Raw genomic sequence first — 17656 nt, 5'->3', positions numbered from 1 at the left:
TCTGCCATCCCTCCCTCCCCCACCCCGCATATACCATACCCCATGCTCCAGCTAAAGTGATCTTTTCCGTTCTTCAAACATCCCTCCAACTTACCTCTAATCTCTCTCCTAAAATGCTTCCAATTGCACCAGTTACCTAAGCTTTAGGTCTTAGCTTAAAGATCACCTCTACTGGCCAGGCGGTGGCTCACGCCTGTGGCTCATGCCTCTAATCCTAGAACTCTGGGAGGCTGAGGCGGGAGGATCGTTTGAGCTCAGGAGTTCAAGACCAGCCTGAGCAGGAGCGCGCCTCCGTCTCTACCAAAAATAGTAAGAAGTTAATTGGGTAGCTAAAAATATATAGAAAAAAATTATCCAGGCATGGTGGCGCATGTCTGTAGTCCCAACTACTCAGGAGGCTGAGGCAGGAGGATCGCTTGAGCCCAGGAGTTTGAGGTTGCTGTGAGCTAGGCTGATGCCACGGCACTCTAGCCTGAGCAACAGTGAGACTCTGTCTCCAAAAAAAAAAGATCACCTCTACTAACCCAGAGCCCTGTCAATGCCACCAACTTCCCATCCCCCAGAGTCAAGTTTGCCCCTTCTGAGCTCTTGCAGCCACCTGTGCTTAGCACCACTGCTCAGGTTGCTTGCTTTGTCTACCTTTCTCACTGGCCTCGAAGGCAGAAATTATGTTTTGTTCATTGGTATGTCCCTTGTGCCCCTAGAAGTCTTTCAAATATTTCTTAAAATAATGCGCTTTGCTAAATTTAGAAGGAAAAACTTCAGAGTCATTTGGACAGGTTTATTGGAGCTGAGCAGCTTCCCCACAATCCAGATGACTTCTGCCACACACCGTGTGACATCTCTCCAGCCACAAGGCCCCCGTCACCAAACTGGCGCAGATCGACACCTGTTCATTCTGCGATGTGATTCGGCGTGAAGCTGCAGCCACAAGTGGGCTCTGCTGTTGGGTACGGATCAGGCTCTCTGGAACGTCTGTTTGCACACCTGACCTTCGCAGAACATCTCCTAGGGAGAAGGAAGAAGGGAAGAAGAAAGAAAAGGAGGCAGCATGTGATCTGCTTTTGCTCTGGACACTTCTGACACCCAATGCGTGGTGTCCTTTCCAGCCCCTCTTCTCCAGCTCTGACACCGAGTGTCCGATGGATGACTGGGTTCTGGCACTGACTGCCCCGAGTTAGCACAGATCCCACAGGTTAAGGACTCAGTGTCACAATGCTGCCCCCAACTTCAGACACCAGTTGAGAGGCCTGGGCCTCCCGTACTTCTTCTTCTTCTTCTTTTTTTTTTTTTTTTGAGACAGGTCTCACTTTGTTGCCCAGGCTAGAGTGAGTTCCGTGGCATCAGCCTAGCTCACAGCAACCTCAAACTCCTGGGCTCAGGGATCCTTCTAACTCAGCCTCCCAAGTAGCTGGGACTACAGGCATGCGCCACCATGCCTGGCTGATTTTTTCTATATATATCTTAGTTGGCCAATTAATTTCTTTCTATTTTTATAGTAAAGACGGGGGTCTCGCTCTTGCTCAGGCTGGTTTCGAACTCCTGACCTCAAGCAATCCCCCCGCCTCGGCCTCCCAGAGTGCTAGGATTATGGGCGTGAGCCACTGTGCCCCTCCTGTACTTCTGACTGATCAGCTACAAATCAGGGTTTCCCATAACTCTGCCCTCAAGTTTGATAATTTGCTAGAATGGGCCAAGCATGGTGGCTCACACCTGCAATCCTAGCACTCTGGGAGGCCAAGGCCGGAGGATCACTTAAGGTCAGGAGTTTGAAACCAGCCTGAGCAAGAGCAAGACCCCATCTCTACTAAAAGTAGAAAAACTTAGCTGGGCGGCACATGCCTGTAGTCCCAGCTACTTGGGAGGCTGAGGCAGTAGTATCGCTTGAGCCCAGGAGTTTGAAGTTGCTGTGAGCTAGACTGATGCCACGGCACTCTAGCCCAGGCAACAGAGCAAGACTCTGTCTCAAAAAAAAAAAAAAAAAAAAAAATTAAAATTTGGTAGAATGGCTCACAGAACTCAGAAAAGCCCTTTACTTGCCATTACCAGTTTATTATAAAGTGTGTAATTCAGCAACAGCAGGATGGAAGGAATACACAGGGCAAACTATGGGGGGTGGGCAGGTCCCAGCACCTCAATGTCCTCATCAGTGTGGCAACTCTCCAAACCCTCTTGTTTAGGGGCTTTTATGGAGGGGTCATCCCATTGGCATGATTGATCAAATCATTGACCATTCGTGATCAGCTCAATCCCCACCGTCTCTTCCCTCCCCAGAGCCAGAGGTGGACTGAAAATCCTAACCTCTAATCCTGCTTCCCTTTCTCTCATGTCCAGCCCCCATCCTGAAGCTACCCAGAGGGCCTCAGCTGTCAGTCATCTCTTTTGTGTACAGAAGACACTCTTACTACTCTGGAGCTATGTGCCAAGAGCCCAGGACAAAGACCAAATGTATATGTATATTGATTGAGATGAGATCTTGCTGTGGTGCCCAGGCTAGAGTGCAGTGGTATGATCGTAGCTCACAGCAACCTCAAACTCCTCCTCTCTCAGCGTCCTGAGTAGTTGGAACTATAGGTGTGTACCACTATGCCAGGCTAATTTTTCTATTTTTTGTAGAGACAGGGTCTTGCTCTTGCTCAGGCTGGTCTCAAATTCCTGGCCACAAGCGATCCTCTCACCTCAGCCTCCTAGAGTGCTAGGATTATAGGCGTGAGCCACCACGTCTGGCCTCATATTTTGAACATTACCTCTTTTTTTTTCTTTTTTTTTTTTTTTGAGACAAAGTCTCGCTTTGTTGCCCAGGCTAGGGTGAGTGCCATGGCGTCAGCCTAGCTCACAGCAACCTCAAACTCCTGGGCTCGAGCGATCCTTCTGCCTCAGCCTCCCGAGTAGCTGGGACTACAGGCATGCACCACCATGCCCAGATAATTTTTTCCATATATATCAATTGGCCAAATAATTTCTTTCTATTTATAGTAGAGACGGGGTCTCACTCTTGCTCAGGCTGGTTTCGAACTCCTGACCTCAAGCAATCTGCCTGCCTCAGCCTCCCAGAGTGCTAGGATTACAGGCATGAGCCACCGCGCCAGGCTATTACCTCTTTCTTTTTATTTTTTTTTTTTTTGCGACAGAGTCTCACTTTGTTGTCCAGGCTAGAGTGAGTGCCGTGGCGTCAGCCTAGCTCACAGCAACCTCAAACTCCTGGGCTTGAGCGATCCTTCTGCCTCAGCCTCCCGAGTAGCTGGGACTACAGGCATGCGCCACCATGCCCAGCTAATTTTTTTTTTATATATATATCAGTTGGCCAATTGATTTCTTTCTATTTATAGTAGAGACGGGGTCTCGCTCTTGCTCAGGCTGGTTTTGAACTCCTGATCTTGAGCAATCCGCCCGCCTCGGCCTCCCAAGAGCTAGGATTACAGGCGTGAGCCACAGCGCCCGGCCTTTTTTATTTTTTTGAGACAGAATCTCACTTTGTTGCCCAGGCTAGAGTGCCATGGCATCAGCCTAGCTCACAGCAACCTCAATCTCCTGGGCTCAAGCAATCCTCCTGCCTCAGCCTCCCAAGTAGCTGGGACTACAGGCATGCGCCACCATGCCCAGATAATTTTTTGTATATATATTTTTAGTTGGTCAATTAATTTCTTTCTATTTTTAGTAGAGATGGGGTCTTGTTCAGGCTGGTTTTGAACTCCTGACCTCGAGTGATCTGTCCGCCTCAGCCTCCCAGAGTGCTAGGATTATAGGCGTGAGCCACCTCGCCCAGCCTGACCATTACCTCTTAACAGCCAACTAATCTAAATCCTCAAACATATTTGTATTTTCTTTGCAATTCCATATTACACTTTTGTAAAGGCAAGTTTCTTGTTTCGTTTGTGTCAGAAGAGTGTGAGATTTGTCAATCTAGAATCAAACTATCGTCAATGCCTTTGTATCAAGGCTACCCTGACCCAACTTTAAGCTAAGTGCTCTAATTTCATTTCCTTGGCTATCACCTAGATTCCACACACACTGAGACCAAAAGGTGCAGAGTTGTGAGCCCACGTTCTTTTCAGACCTGGATTTTAATTTCCACTCTGCAGCTTTGCGGAATTTCAAAATCTCAATTTCTTCATTTGAAAATGGGAGCAATAGTGTCCCTTTCACAGGATTGCGATGAAAACTCAATGAGATAATGCACTCAAAGGATTTAGCACAGTAATTGGGCACAAAGTCATCTCTTAAAATATGTAAACTATTGTAATATATATGGCAGGAAGGAATTTTTATTTTTAAAACCATGATTAAATCTTAAGGTACAGATTTATACCTTCTAAACTATATTTTAGATTTAGTGGTTAGATTTACTGATTATTTAGATTTACTAATTGATACACCCTTTTGGATGTGAGTAAGGCGTCCAAGTAGCAAGAGGCAACAATACATGTGCCTTTGACAACAGCGATCCCATCTGTGAATTCATCATAAAGGAAGAAATCTACAGATGCAAAAAGCTCTATATATGTGAGTTTAAGAACTAGCAGAAAACACCCTGAAACAATGTTTCTGGACACTTGGATACTTACATTAAGGAAACATATGATGAAAATGACAGTTCATCAGCGTGCTGGAATTTTATGCAGCCAGTTTGCTATCCTATTATATACATCCAATAAATACGTGGTGAATTCAACAGAAAAATTATTTAGGAATCTGGAAAATGCTTTTAGATTAAATGAAAAGGCAGAATATTCTGGCAAATATAGGAAAGTAACATGCAAAACTAAAAACAGTTGAGTTGATTAATGATCATAGCCTCTTGTTTGACATTTCCTTTAATATTATATCATCAGGCCGGGTGCGGTGGCTCACCCCTGTAATCCTAGCATTCTGGGAGGCCGAGGCCGGTGGAATGCTCAAGGTCAGGAGTTCTAAATCAGCCTGAGCAAGAGCGAGACCTCGCCTCTACTAGAAAGATATTAATAGAAAGAAACAGGCCGGGCGCGGTGGCTCACGCCTGTAATCCTAGCTCTCTGGGAGGCCGAGGCGGGCGGATTGCTCGAGGTCAGGAGTTCGAAACCAGCCTGAGCAAGAGCGAGACCCCGTCTCTACTATAAATAGAAAGAAATTAATTGGCCAACTAATATATATAGAAAAAATTAGCCGGGCATGGTGGTGCATGCCTGTAGTCCCAGCCACTTGGGAGGCTGAGGCAGAAGGATTGCTTGAGCCCAGGAGATTGAGGTTGCTGTGAGCTAGGCTGATGCCACGGCACTCATTCTAGCCTAGGCAACAAAGCGAGACTCTGTCTCAAAAAAAAAAAAAAAAAAAAGAAATAGAAAGAAATTAATGGCCAACTAAAAATATATAGAAAAAAATTAGCCGGGCATGGTGGCGCATGCCTGTAGTCCCAGCTACTCGGGAGGCTAAAGCAGGAGGATCTTTTGAGCCCAGGAGTGTGAGGTTGCTGTGGGTTAGGTTGATGCCACGGCACTCTGAGCCAAGCAACAGAGTGAGACTCTTGACTCAAAAGAAAAAACGTATATTGTGTCATCATTAAAAAAAAGAAAAAAATTGGCATATACCAGGTGGAGCTTGTCCCCTTCGATCCAGTGGGTCCAGCCTCTGTCCTGCTTCTCCCCCTTCTGGACACAGGTGAGTCTGTCATTATCCCAGACGACCAAGCTCTGCGGGAGGGAGAGGAGGAAATGTTCCTTTGCTCTGGCTGGGTCCTCAAGTGCGACTAAGGCAAACGCCAAGTTAGCCTTGCCCAATGTAGAGCCTCTGTTATTACTTTAATTTTTACCTTACATTTCCTGTTATCCAGGCCTTTGTTATCTTCATCAAATTCTTCTCCAACTTTAAATTTAACAAGGTAGTTCCTTAGGCTGCTACACGTGTGGATGGTAAAAGAATCGCCATTCTGCTCGATTACTTTCTGTGGCTTCAGCATCTTGGCTATCTTACGAGTGGCAAAGTCGATACCTTAAAAATAGTTTTAAAAAAATCTGAACATTGACTTGAGATGCAAAAGTTAAGAATTTGGTGGCTGTTCTCAAAATTATTGCATTGGATTGCTGGTGTTTTTGTGCAATGTTGTTTGATGCCAAAATGAGATCCACGGGAAAGGCCATGCTGACAAATCTCCACCCAGAGCCTGACTGCAAAGCTTGCACAGCCTTCAGGAAAGATTCATTAGTCTGGCTGCGCCTTAGGTAATAGACATGAAGCTGAGCATGGCAGATTCAGTTCTGAGAATCCCCCCAGAGGCTGACAAGGAGACAGGGCTCAGGTCCTCAATCACAACTCTGCCCTTTTTCTGCTTCATGTATTTACACTTCAGATTAAGACAGCATTTGAACAGTTTCCTAATAGCAACAATGAAAAGAAAAAAAAAAAAAAAACCTCAGAAACCCCACTGCACTCATGCATATACCACTATGTACTTAGAAATCTTGGCCGGGCGCGGTGGCTCACACCTGTAATCCTAGCACTCTGGGAGGCTGAGGCGGGCGGATTGCTAAGTAGGAAATGAGACATTCAAACGGGAAGGAGGAGACAGCGTGATGAACGTGCTATTGCAAGTACAGGAGCCTCTGCACGTTAGGGCAGGATCTCAAAGAAGTGCACACGTATACTTATCTAAGCTGTGAATGTTCATGTTAGCCTTTAATTCCAGAGCCACTCCTAATCTCGATGCAATGTGGGTCTTGGAGGCAAGAGGGCTTGGCTTCAAATCCCAGTTTGTGGGGTGACCTGGGGCAAGTTGGTAACACCACCTGGGCCACTTGGCCACCATCTGTGGGCATTAACACAGGGCCCCGCCCTGCCTGGAGCACTGCACCCTGGGTCTCTCTGGCTACCGTGGGCTGCACCAGGAATGCTGCAATTGCAGGCCGGCTCCTCCAAGTAAACGCTCTTCTTTGTCCAAAGGACAAGTTGCTTTTCTTCTCCTTGCAGTTTGGCAAAAACTGGGTGAGAACAACATCAGAGCCTTTTTGGGGAGCTGCTGGCTCAGTTCCTAAACACTAGTTTTTAGACAAGAGGGAGCACTTTTCCGCCCTCAAATGAGATGCTGGCTGGAGCACATGGCAAGGCATGTTGCTGGGAATTCTCTGATTTTTCTGAGCCTCAGCGTTACCGCTAAACTGCATCCACCTCACTCCTACTTTTAGAAAAGAGACCATCGCTTAGCATTGTCCCAGACCACAGAGTTTAAAGATCTAAGTCATGTGAAAATAAGTATAATTTTTTTGAGTATATAGTTTTTGCTTTATTATGAGTCAAGTCACGTTTTGTCTTTCCCAGCAGATGCTTGAGCCAAAGAACTTAACACAAGCAAAAAATACAATCGAGAATATTTTCATGTTTCAACCTTTAACCTGACTTGCCTTTACTGTCCTTTCCCCATTTCTTCTAATCTCTTGTCCTTTAAAATATACTGTCTTGTAGGTGTCATCTCATAGAATCCTCTTCCTCTAGCTTCATGTCCTGCCCCACACAATACTAACCCTCTTTGAAAACTATGAAACCTTGAAAGCAGTGTTACTGAAAACTTCCATTTACAGTAATCAAATGTTAGAAAGTATTACTTCTAACCTTTTTTTTTTTTACTCAGAAATACCAGTTAAACATAACTTAAATGTCTGTCCTGCTGCTGCCTTAAAGTACGATTTATAGTGACAGACATCCCAGTTAAACGTGGGGAAAACAAGTCCATAAATCCAATGAAGACTGTAGAAAAAGAAGCCATCTTAGCAGCTGAAGGAACTTAGAACAGACTGAGGACACAGGGATACAGAAGTTAGTGGCTGGGCCACTAACAAAACCCAGCTCTGGATTCCTAGCTTTTCCCACCACAGCTAGCTGTGGTTACCATGTAGTATGCAGTATCAAGTGCAACCTCACGAAAATAAGTATAATTTAAAAGTTATTACAAGTGAGACTCTGTCTCAAAAAATAAAAAAAGTTATTACAAATTTTCAATAGTAGAAAAGAAAAAAAAAAAAAGTTAGGCCGGGCGCGGTGGCTCACGCCTGTAATCCTAGCACTCTGGGAGGCCGAGGCGGGAGGATCACTCAAGGTCAGGAGTTCGAAACCAGCCTGAGCAAGATCAAGACCCCGTCTCTACTAAAAATAGAAAGAAATTAATTGGCCAACTAAAACTATATATAAAAAATTAGGCGGGCATGGTGGTGCATGCCTGTCGTCCCAGCTACTTAGGAGGCTGAGGCAGAAGGATCGCCTGAGCCCAGGAGTTTGAGGCTAGCCTGGGTAACAGAGTGAGAGACTCTACTTAAAAAAAAAAAAAAAAAAAAGCAGTTGGAACTCCCCAAACACTTACTTTGAGCCTTGAGAGAGGTGTGACTTTGATCTGAGTCACATATGGTTACAACGTCTGTTTCTCAGATTATAGATTAACTTGTTCTCTTAATTTCCTCATTCTGTACAATGACTAAAGAGAATTAAATGATGTCAGGGACAAAACCTTTCTGCCTTCTTAATTATTAAGAGCGACCCTTTTGGCAACTTCCTATTTATTGTCCTGCTTTGCTTAGACCTGATGGCAGAAAACACATGACTATTACACCCATGTAAAAAATGTTGTAAACACTTCCAAACCCTTCCCAAAATGAAACACTGCTTATAACCGATCAAGCTGTTATAACTATGTACCACCCTTTCATAAAAACTGTTGTAATCCTGCTAAGAATTCCTCTGTCTCTGTCTATATTAATTAATGAAACCTTAACTTCCCCATTTCAGAAAACTGACCCCACGCCTTTAGAGTTAGTGTTTCTGGTGGGCTATCCTCGAACTTTGCACTTGAATAAATTCTCTTTAAATTAGATTCTGACCCTTTTGATTATTTTAGTTGACAGTGGTATAGTTCATGACTTTTTTTTTTTTTTTTTTGAGGCAGAGTCTCACTCTGTTGCCCCAGCTAGAGTGCCATAGCATCAGCCTCGCTCACAGCAACCTCCAACTCCTGGGCTCAAGCGATCCTCCTGCCCCAGCCGCCTGAGTAGCTAGGACTACAGGCATGCGCCACCATGCCCAGATAATTTTTATTTCTACATATTTGTAGTTGGCCAATTAATTTCTTTCTATTTTTTAGTAGAGACAGGGTCTCGCTCTTGCTCAGGCTGGTTTCAAACTCCTGACTTTGAGCGATCCTCCGGCCTCCGCCTCCCGGAGTGCTAGGATTACAGGCGTGAGCCACCAAGCCCAGCCAGTTCATAATTGTTTATGGAATTTATTTTCCTTGTGTGTGCATGAAAAAGCATAAACATTTATTTTTTTTAATTTTAAAAAATTTAAAATGAAAAAAATAATATCTATTCATCATTTTTGTTTATTTTTCCGCATCAAAAGAATGAGAAAAACTTAAAAAAAATTGTACATATTCAAGTAAATCAATAATATCCAGGATTGCTAACCTAAGTCTTAAGATAAAATTGACTATTACAGTGTTACATAAATAGCTATTCTAGTGCTACAAGCCTAACTTAAGTACTTAGTACTCTAACACACTAGATCTGAAGCTGCAACAGAGTTGCTGGTTTTCAGAAAGTTGTTTTGAAATTATGTGCTTCAGGACACGCCACCCCCAAATATGGCACGTTGGCATTTGAGGAAACGGCGGAAGCAGGAAGGTCACTCTCTAACCTTCTCCCACCCTTCTCCCCTGAAGCAGACCAGAAAAGACTTCTCTGACATTCCTCTGAAGTAGGTTATAAGACCCTCCTGTGAGAGGTGCCCTCCCTACACCTGGAGGAAGAAACACTCTTATCTCTGAAGACACAGGGACTCCCTGAAGAATCTGAACAAGCAGGCCTTGCTAAGTTAGGCCGGGCGCGGTGGCTCACGCCACCTGCACTCTGGGAGGCCAAGGTGGGAGGATCACTCGAGGTCAGGAGTTCGAGACCAGCCTGAAGAGCGAGACCCCCATCTCTACTAAAAATAGAAAAAAATTAATTGGCCAACAAAAAACATATATACATATATATATATAATTAGCTGGGCATGGTGGCACATGCCTGTAGTCCCAGCTACTCGGGAGGCTGAGGCAGAAGGATTGCTTGAGCCCAGGAGTTTGAGGTTGCTGTGAGCTAGGCTGACGCCACAGCTCTCTAGCTTGGGCAACAGAGTGAGACTCTGTCTCAAAAAAAAAAAAAAAAGATACCTTCTCGATGTAAGTAACAAGATATAAACTACTAAAATTAAAAAAAAAAAGGCGATTAGATCATACACCTTTTGTCCAAGCAAGCTTCTCAACAACTATCCACTTCTTCATCAAACTTAGCATAAAAATACACAAGTTTCCCCGTTTCTTTGGGTCTTCATTTCTGAAGGCTCCCATATCATGTAAAATTTATATTACATAAATTTGCATGTGTTTCTTTTGTTAATCTGTTTTATTATAGGCATGTTAGCCACAAACCTAGTGATGGGTGAGGATGAAATCTTTTTCCCCCACACACAATCAAACTGATCTTCCAGGTTCCAGTATGAAAATCTATCCTTACATAAAAGAAAAAGAAGCAAAGTTAACTCTAAATTCCAAATAATTCTAAACCTCCATAGCTCACTTATTGTTTGAGTCAATATTGTAATTTTAAAGATAGTACCTTTGACAGGGTGCGGTGGCTCACACCTATAATCCTAGCACTCTGGGAGGCCGAGGCGGGCGGATTGTTTGAGCTCAGGAGTTCGAGACCAGCCTGAGCAAGATCGAGACCCTGTCTCTAGTAAAAATAGAAAGAAATTAATTGGCCAACTAAAAAAAGCTTAGCTGGTCATGGTGGCACATGCCTGTAGTCCCAGCTACTTGGGAGGCTGAGGCAGGAGGATCACTCGAGCCCAGGAGTTTGAGGTTGCTGTGAGCCAGGCTGACGCCACGGCACTGTAGCCAAGGCAACAAGAGTGAGACTCTGTCTCCAAAAAATATATATATATATAATATTTTATATATTTTTTTTCTCTAGGTTAATTTAGTTGTCTTCAATAGGAGGGTTAGTACAAATAAATCAGTTTTCCACCTCTAGAAGCAGAAGTCGTCATGAAAGGTCTGAATACTTCTGCTTACATGGGCATTGGAACATAAATAAGTAGAAATAATAGGCTTTGCATTAGTTGTTGGCTCTCCATATCCTCGGTTCTGCATCTGTGGATTCAACCAACCACAAATAGAACATATTAAAAATATATATATATAATACAATGAAAAATAAAACAAAGAACAATGTAGTACAGCAACTACTTACATAGAATTTACATTGTATTAGGTATTACAGGTAGCCTAGAGATGATTTCAAGTGCATGGGAGGACATGTATAGGTTATATGCAAATACTATGCCATTTTACATTAGGGACTTGAGCATCCATCTGTGGGTTTTGATATTCAATCGTTAGTATATGTGCTGCCAAAGAAAGCACTGGGTTTTGATAGCCAAAAGGGATTCTAGAACCAATGCTCCTCGAATACTGAGGGAGGGCTGTATTTACATTCTACTAGTTGTCCCATTGATAACTTGATAAAGCAAAGTACAATGTTTCTTAAATTTTAATTTGCATCTTAATGGCCTGATAATCTGGTTCAAAGAAGATTCAGATTCAACAGATCTGGGGGGAGGCAGGAGAGACTACATTTTTTTGTTTATCTGTTTTTGAGAAGGGGTCTTGCTGTATTGTCCAGGCTGTTCTGGAACTCCTGGCCTCAAGCTATTCTCCCATGTAGCTGGGATCACAGGTGTCCTCTGCCACCAAGAGAGCCTGCATTTCTAAGAAGCTCCTGCTGGCCCAGGAGTGACAAGATCCCAGGCTCATCTACTTGCAAGCCTCTCACACTGGGGGAAATAGGTTGTGCGTTTGTTCTTTCTTTACACACGGAAGGAAGAAGAGGGTGATTGCCACACAAATAGCAATGTGTCCCAAATCATTTTCTTCCCAGCTTGTTGGGAACAGGCAAGTAGATTTTTAGGCTGATTTCAGCTACCGTGCAAAATGCTAAGAGACCTCTTGGTTTGTAATTTAGACATATTTAGAATATCAGATCTGGTTCAACCACCTTATTTTATTTAACAATGGGGAAACTAAAGCAACTCAGAGGTTATGTGACTTCGATTCAATTACAGACGATCACTCAACTTGCTAGCTACCTGAGTTTCCAGTTTTGTTCTGTTACGCTAAATAGCCTCTCTATTCCAGACATCCTTACCACATTTATATTTCTTTGAGGGAAAAAAGATTGCAAATAAGAGTTAATGTGTTCTCTGTATCTTTCTGGAACCTGAACCAAAAGTTAAAACAGGAGTTATGAGGCAAGATGTTGACTCAACATCACATGGCTTGAACCTTTGTGAAATGAGTTGGATAATAAACAAGTATAAATAAAATAAATTTTGTTATGTGCATTTTACCACTATTTATTTATTTAATTATTTATTTAGAGACAGAGTCTCACTCTGTTGCCCGGGCTAGTGTGCCGTGGCATCAGCCTAGCTCACAAATAGCTTCTGTTAGCTTCCAGGATCTAATACAACGGCAGATAATTAATAAGTTGTTATTGAAATTATGGGGGGAGTATCAAACAAGAGGTCAAGGCAGAGCAAACAGAAAAGGAAGACAGTGTTGGGGACAGGTGAAGGATTCCACTAAACAACATTTAAAAAGTACTAATTACAACACCCAGAGGCTGCTTTGCCCCCATAGATGAGCCATCCAGGGGGCAGATAACACCAGATATTTTCCCACACTTTAAATGTTGATTCTGGCTGGGTGCGGTGGCTCACGCCTGTAATCCTGGCACTCTGGGAGGCGGAGGCGGGCAGATTGCTCGAGGTCAGGAGTTCGAAATCAGCCTGACCAAGAACAAGACCCCATCTCTACTCTAAATAAAAATAAATTAGGCCGGGCGCTGTGGCTCACGCCTGTAATCCTAGCTCTTGGGAGGCCGAGGCGGGCGGATTGCTCAAGGTCATGAGTTCAAAACCAGCCTGAGCAAGAGCGAGACCCCGTCTCTACTATAAACAGAAAGAAATTAATTGGCCAACTGATATATATATATAAAAAAATTAGCCGGGCATAGTGGCACATGCCTGTAGTCCCAGCTACTCGGGAGGCTGAGGCAGAAGGATCACTCGAGCCCAGGAGTTTGAGGTTGCTGTGAGCTAGGCTGACGCCACGGCACTCACTCTAGCCTGGACAACAAAGTGAGACTCTGTCTCAAAAAAAAAAAAATAAATTAATTAATTAATTGGCCAACTAATATATATAGAAAAAATTAGCCAGGCATGGTGGCACACGCCTGTAGTCCCAGCTACTCAGGAGGCTGGAGGCAGGAGGATCGCTTGAGCCCAGGAGTTTGAGGTTGCTGTGAGCTAGGCTGACGCCACGGCACTCACTCTAGCCTGGGCAACAAAGTGAGACTCTGTCTAAAAATAAAAAAATAAAAAAGAAATGTTGATTCTGACTCCACTCCCTGTTCTATTCTCTAAGAGGTTTGCTTAAAAATCCATGGAAAGCCTGGGTGTGGTGGCCCTAGTCTGTAGTCCCAGCTACTCAGGAGGCTGAGGCAGGAGGATCACCTGAGTCCACAAGTTGGAGGCTGCAGTGAGCAATGATGATGCCACTGCACTCCAGCCCAGTCAACAGAGTGAGACCCTGTCTCATAAAAGAAAGAACGAACTCATGGAAACTGCATGGAAAGTACAAGACAGAATTCAAAGCCATCAGCCTGATATTTAAAGCTTGACCCTCCACAAAAGTAGCAAGATACCAGTCAGAGAATCCAGGGAAGGGAACATGTGGTCACATGTCACCATGAATTTGGGAATGGGGAGGTGAGTAAAATATCAGGACTCACTGTCTTTGGGAAAAATAAGCATTAATTCCTTCTTGTGAATAGGAAACAGAGGAAACGAAATTCAGACTGTTAGATACAGCTTGAGGGGCCGGACACTCTCCTACTTAGTGCATAGTGTGAAAAAGGGAGCGGAGGAGCCCCCCGCAGCTCAGAGAGCTTAAAACAAACAGCAGAGCCACAGACCTGTACTTTGCAAAATGATCAAAACGGTAACTTTTGTTACGTGTATTTTACCACTTTTTTTTTTTTTTTTTGAGACAGTCTCACTCTGTTGCCCGGGCTAGAGTGCCGTGGTGTCAGCCTAGCTCACAGCAACCTCAAACTCCTGGGCTCAAGCGATCCTCCTGCCTCAGCCTCCCGAGTAGCTGGGACTACAGGCATGTGCCACCATGCCCGGCTAATTTTGTCTATATATTTTTAGTTGGCCAATTAATTTCTTTCTATTTTTAGTAGAGACGGGGTCTCGCTCTTGCTCAGTCTGGTTTCGAACTACTGACTTTGAGCAATCCACCCACCTGGACCTCTCAGAGTGCTAGGATTACACCACTGTTTTTTTTAAAAGAGAAAAGTAAACCCATGCCAGACCCTTCCCATCAATTTACAGATGGGTAAACTGAGGACCCAAGTCGGTTAATGAGGAGGCGGCCCCGGCCTCACCCCCAGCCCGCTCGGGTCGCCAGGCGGGCGACAGCGCTGGGCACACAGTAGGTGCTCAAATCCCTGGAGTCCGCACAGTGAGGCCAAGGGCGGGCCAGGCTGGGACCCGCGCACGGGGCAGGCGGCAAACGCGCAAAGCCTCCGGCGGGTACCCGGCACCCGAGCGCGGGAATCTGCGTCCCCACCAGCTCCGGGTGCCGCTGGGGCTGCGGTGGGGACCCCGCGGCGACAGTCGCCAATCGCCAGGGCGTCCGGGCGGTGCGGGCGCGGGTGCGCCTCTGCCTGCTTAGGAGTCCGCGGTGGTCCCGAGCCTCGGCCACGGGGCGGTGGCTGGCGCGGGATGGAGGGGACTCCCGGGCACTCGGGGACTGGAGGCCCGCGGGGGGACGCATGGGCTGAGACGGAGGGACCGGGACCGGGGACAGGCAGGTGGACTGAGCTGACTGGCGGGGGGGGGGGCCGCTGGGGGGCTGACAGACGGGGACGGGGGCACGGACAGACAGGCCAGGCCTGGCACCCCCGCCCCGACCCCAAGACCCGGGGGAGAACCCCTTGCGGGGCGCGGGCCCCTCGCGCCCTACCTAGGGCCAGCATGTAGCCCTCGAAGTTGTCGCTGCAGAGCAGGTTCCAGGTGCCGCTGAGGTCGGCGGGCATGGTCCCGGGTCTGGCGACAGACACCTGCCGGCGGGCCGGGGTATAAACGGGGCGGGGGCGGGGCGGGGGCGCCGCTGGCTTCCTCCCTCCGGGCGGCTCGTCTTCCTCCGGGTCCACCTCTCCCAGCCTAACTCCAGACAGGGGCGTACCCTCCGCTGTTCTGGGCCACGCTTTTTTCTCTGCCGACCTGTTAATGACCAAGGGACGGCCTTGAATCCCATGGCATTAAGAACTGCGTCTGCTCCAGATAACAACATGCCAATAAACTCAGCTCCAAGGGGCTTGATAAACAGGGGTTTGCATTTCTTTCCGGCAGTGCTGAGATAGGCGGCTGCTGGTGACGATTCGCCACCCCCCAGCACAGAGGCGCATCTCTGCCCTCCTGGTGGCCTTCCCTTCCTGCTTGTGACCTCACTGTTGCCAGCTGGCTGCTGGGTTTCCAGCCGGGACATCCGCGTTCAGGGTGAGGAAGAGGGTAGCATCAGCTGCCATTATCCCTTTGTCAGGAACCATCTGATCAGCCCCAACTGTGTCAGATGCCACTTCTAACAGCAAAGGAGCCTGAGGAACCTAGTCCCCAGTTCCCCTCTGCAGCAGAGGAAGGCAAAGGAGAAGGAAGTTGGGAGTGTGGGCTAAGTACATGGCCACAAACACCATCTATATACACCGGCTCCAAGATTTATTTATATGTCCATTCCAACTCCTTCCATGAGCGCCAGACCCAAATACATTAATACCTAACAGTTGTGAGGTGCTGTTCTATGTGTATTATTATTTGTCAAAAAATCCTACTTCTGGCCAGGTGCAGTGGCTCATGCTTGTAATCCTAGCTCTCTGGGAGGTCGAGGCGGGCAGATTGCTCAGGGTCAGGAGTTCGAAACCAGCCTGAGCAAGAGCGAGACCCCACCGTCTCTACTACAAAATAGAAAGAAATTAATTGGCCAACTAAAAATATATAGAAAAACTTAGCCGGGCATGGTGGCACATGCCTGTAGTCCCAGCTACTCAGGAGGCTGAGGCAGGAGGATTGCTTGAGCCCAGGAGTTTGAGGTTGCTGTGAGCCAGGCTGATGCCACGACACTCTAGCCAGGGCAACAGAGTGAGACTGCCTTCAAAAAAGAAAAAAAAAAGAGTCCGACATCTCCAGTAGTAACTTTAGATCTCCATTTGACAGAGACAAAAACTGAGGCATAGCGAGGTTAAGAAACTTGCTCAAGGTTATACAGCTGGAAGGGTCTGGTTTCAGACCCAGGTGGCCTACCTACTGAGTTCGCACGCCACCTCTCACGCCCTGCTTGACATGTGCACTTGGGCATCTTAAAGGCACCTGAAACTTGACACATTCAAGAAAGAAAGTGTAAGAACAAGATTTTTCCAGCTCTCCTCAGCTCATAAATTCCAATATTAGTCACCTGGTTGCTCAAGCCAAGAAGGCATTGGATATTGCGAATTTCTTCTCTGCTCGCTCAAATCCAATCCGTCAGCAGGTCCTGTTGGTTCTATCATCTTAACCCAAGCCCCCGCCATCTCTTGCTGGGACCACTACAAAAGTCTTTTTTTTTGTGGACTTGCTGCTTCCACTCTGAGCCCTTCAAACCATTCCCCATACTGCATCCAGGGCAGACTTCTAAGAAATGTAATTAAGATCTTCTCACTGACTGCTGAGATGCTCTAGTATTATCCTATTTTTCTTTTTTTGAGACAGAGTCACACTCTGTCACCCAGGCTAGAGTGCTGTGGTGTCAGTCTAGCTCACAGCAACCTCGAACTCCTGGGCTCAAGCAATCCTCCTGCCCCAGCCTCCTGAGTAGCTGGGACTACAGGCATGCACCACCATGCCCGGCTCATTTTTTCTATATATTTTTAGTTGGCCAATTAATTTCTTTCTATTTTTAGTAGAGATGGGGTCTCGCTCTTGCTCAGACTGGTTTTGAACTCCTGACCTTGATCGATCTGCCCGCCTCAGCCTCCCAGAGTGCTAGGATTACGGGCGTGAGCCACCATGCCCAGCCCTATCCTATTTTTCTTAAAAGGAAAATTTGCACTCTGTCCCATGGTTAGGCTCATAAAGCCCTTCCTGATTTGGCTTCTGGCTACTCCACAAACAGCAGTGCGTCTGTGTCCCCCACCTCATCAACCCCAACCACCCCAGTTCTGTTGGGTGGTGCTGTGCAGAGATCAAACCCTTTCCTTCTTCAGAGCCTTTGACTTTGATGTTCCCTGTTTCTGGGATGTTTTCCTCCTGGTTTCTTTTTTTTTTTTTTTTTTTTTTTTTTTGAGACAGAGTCTCACTTTGTTGCCCAGGCTAGAGTGAGTGCCGTGGCGTCAGCCTAGCTCACAGCAACCTCAAACTCCTGGGCTCGAGTGATCCTTCTGCCTCAGCCTCCCAGGTAGCTGGGACTACAGGCATGCGCCACCATGCCTGGCTAATTTTTTATATATATATATCAGTTGGCCAATTAATTTCTTTCTATTTATAGTAGAGACAGGGTCTCGCT

At 46.1% G+C, this 17656-nt stretch overlaps 1 protein-coding gene across 1 annotated transcript; it reads right to left on the bottom strand.

Annotated features, from left to right (window-relative positions):
• Positions 1–767: 767 nt before the first annotated feature.
• RBP7 (retinol binding protein 7) lies at positions 768–15196 on the bottom strand. The gene is made up of 4 exons (XM_075993868.1): positions 15086–15196; positions 5786–5964; positions 5565–5666; positions 768–1008 (listed from the first exon to the last, which is right to left on the bottom strand). The coding sequence occupies exons 1-4, from the start codon at positions 15156–15158 to the stop codon at positions 958–960; spliced, it is 405 nt and encodes a 134-aa protein (XP_075849983.1). The 5' UTR covers positions 15159–15196; the 3' UTR covers positions 768–957.
• Between the last annotated feature and the right edge of the window lie 2460 nt (positions 15197–17656).

The sequence above is a fragment of the Microcebus murinus genome, chromosome 2, assembly GCF_040939455.1.
Source record: "Microcebus murinus isolate Inina chromosome 2, M.murinus_Inina_mat1.0, whole genome shotgun sequence".
Lineage (NCBI taxonomy): Eukaryota > Metazoa > Chordata > Mammalia > Primates > Cheirogaleidae > Microcebus > Microcebus murinus.
Note: the sequence above shows the minus strand (reverse complement) of the source record. Positions and strands in the feature narration are given on the sequence as shown.

Coding starts and splice junctions, on each gene's coding strand:
- RBP7 (XM_075993868.1), bottom strand. CDS start 15,158: ATGCCCGCCGACCTCAGCGGCACCTGGAACCTGCTCTGCAGCGACAAC. Junction 5,965..15,085: donor GGGCTACATGCTGGCCCTAG/GTAGGGCGCGAG, acceptor ACTATTTTTAAG/GTATCGACTTTGCCACTCGT. Junction 1,009..5,564: donor AAGGGGACAAGCTCCACCTG/GTATATGCCAAT, acceptor CCTTCTCCCTAG/GAGATGTTCTGCGAAGGTCA.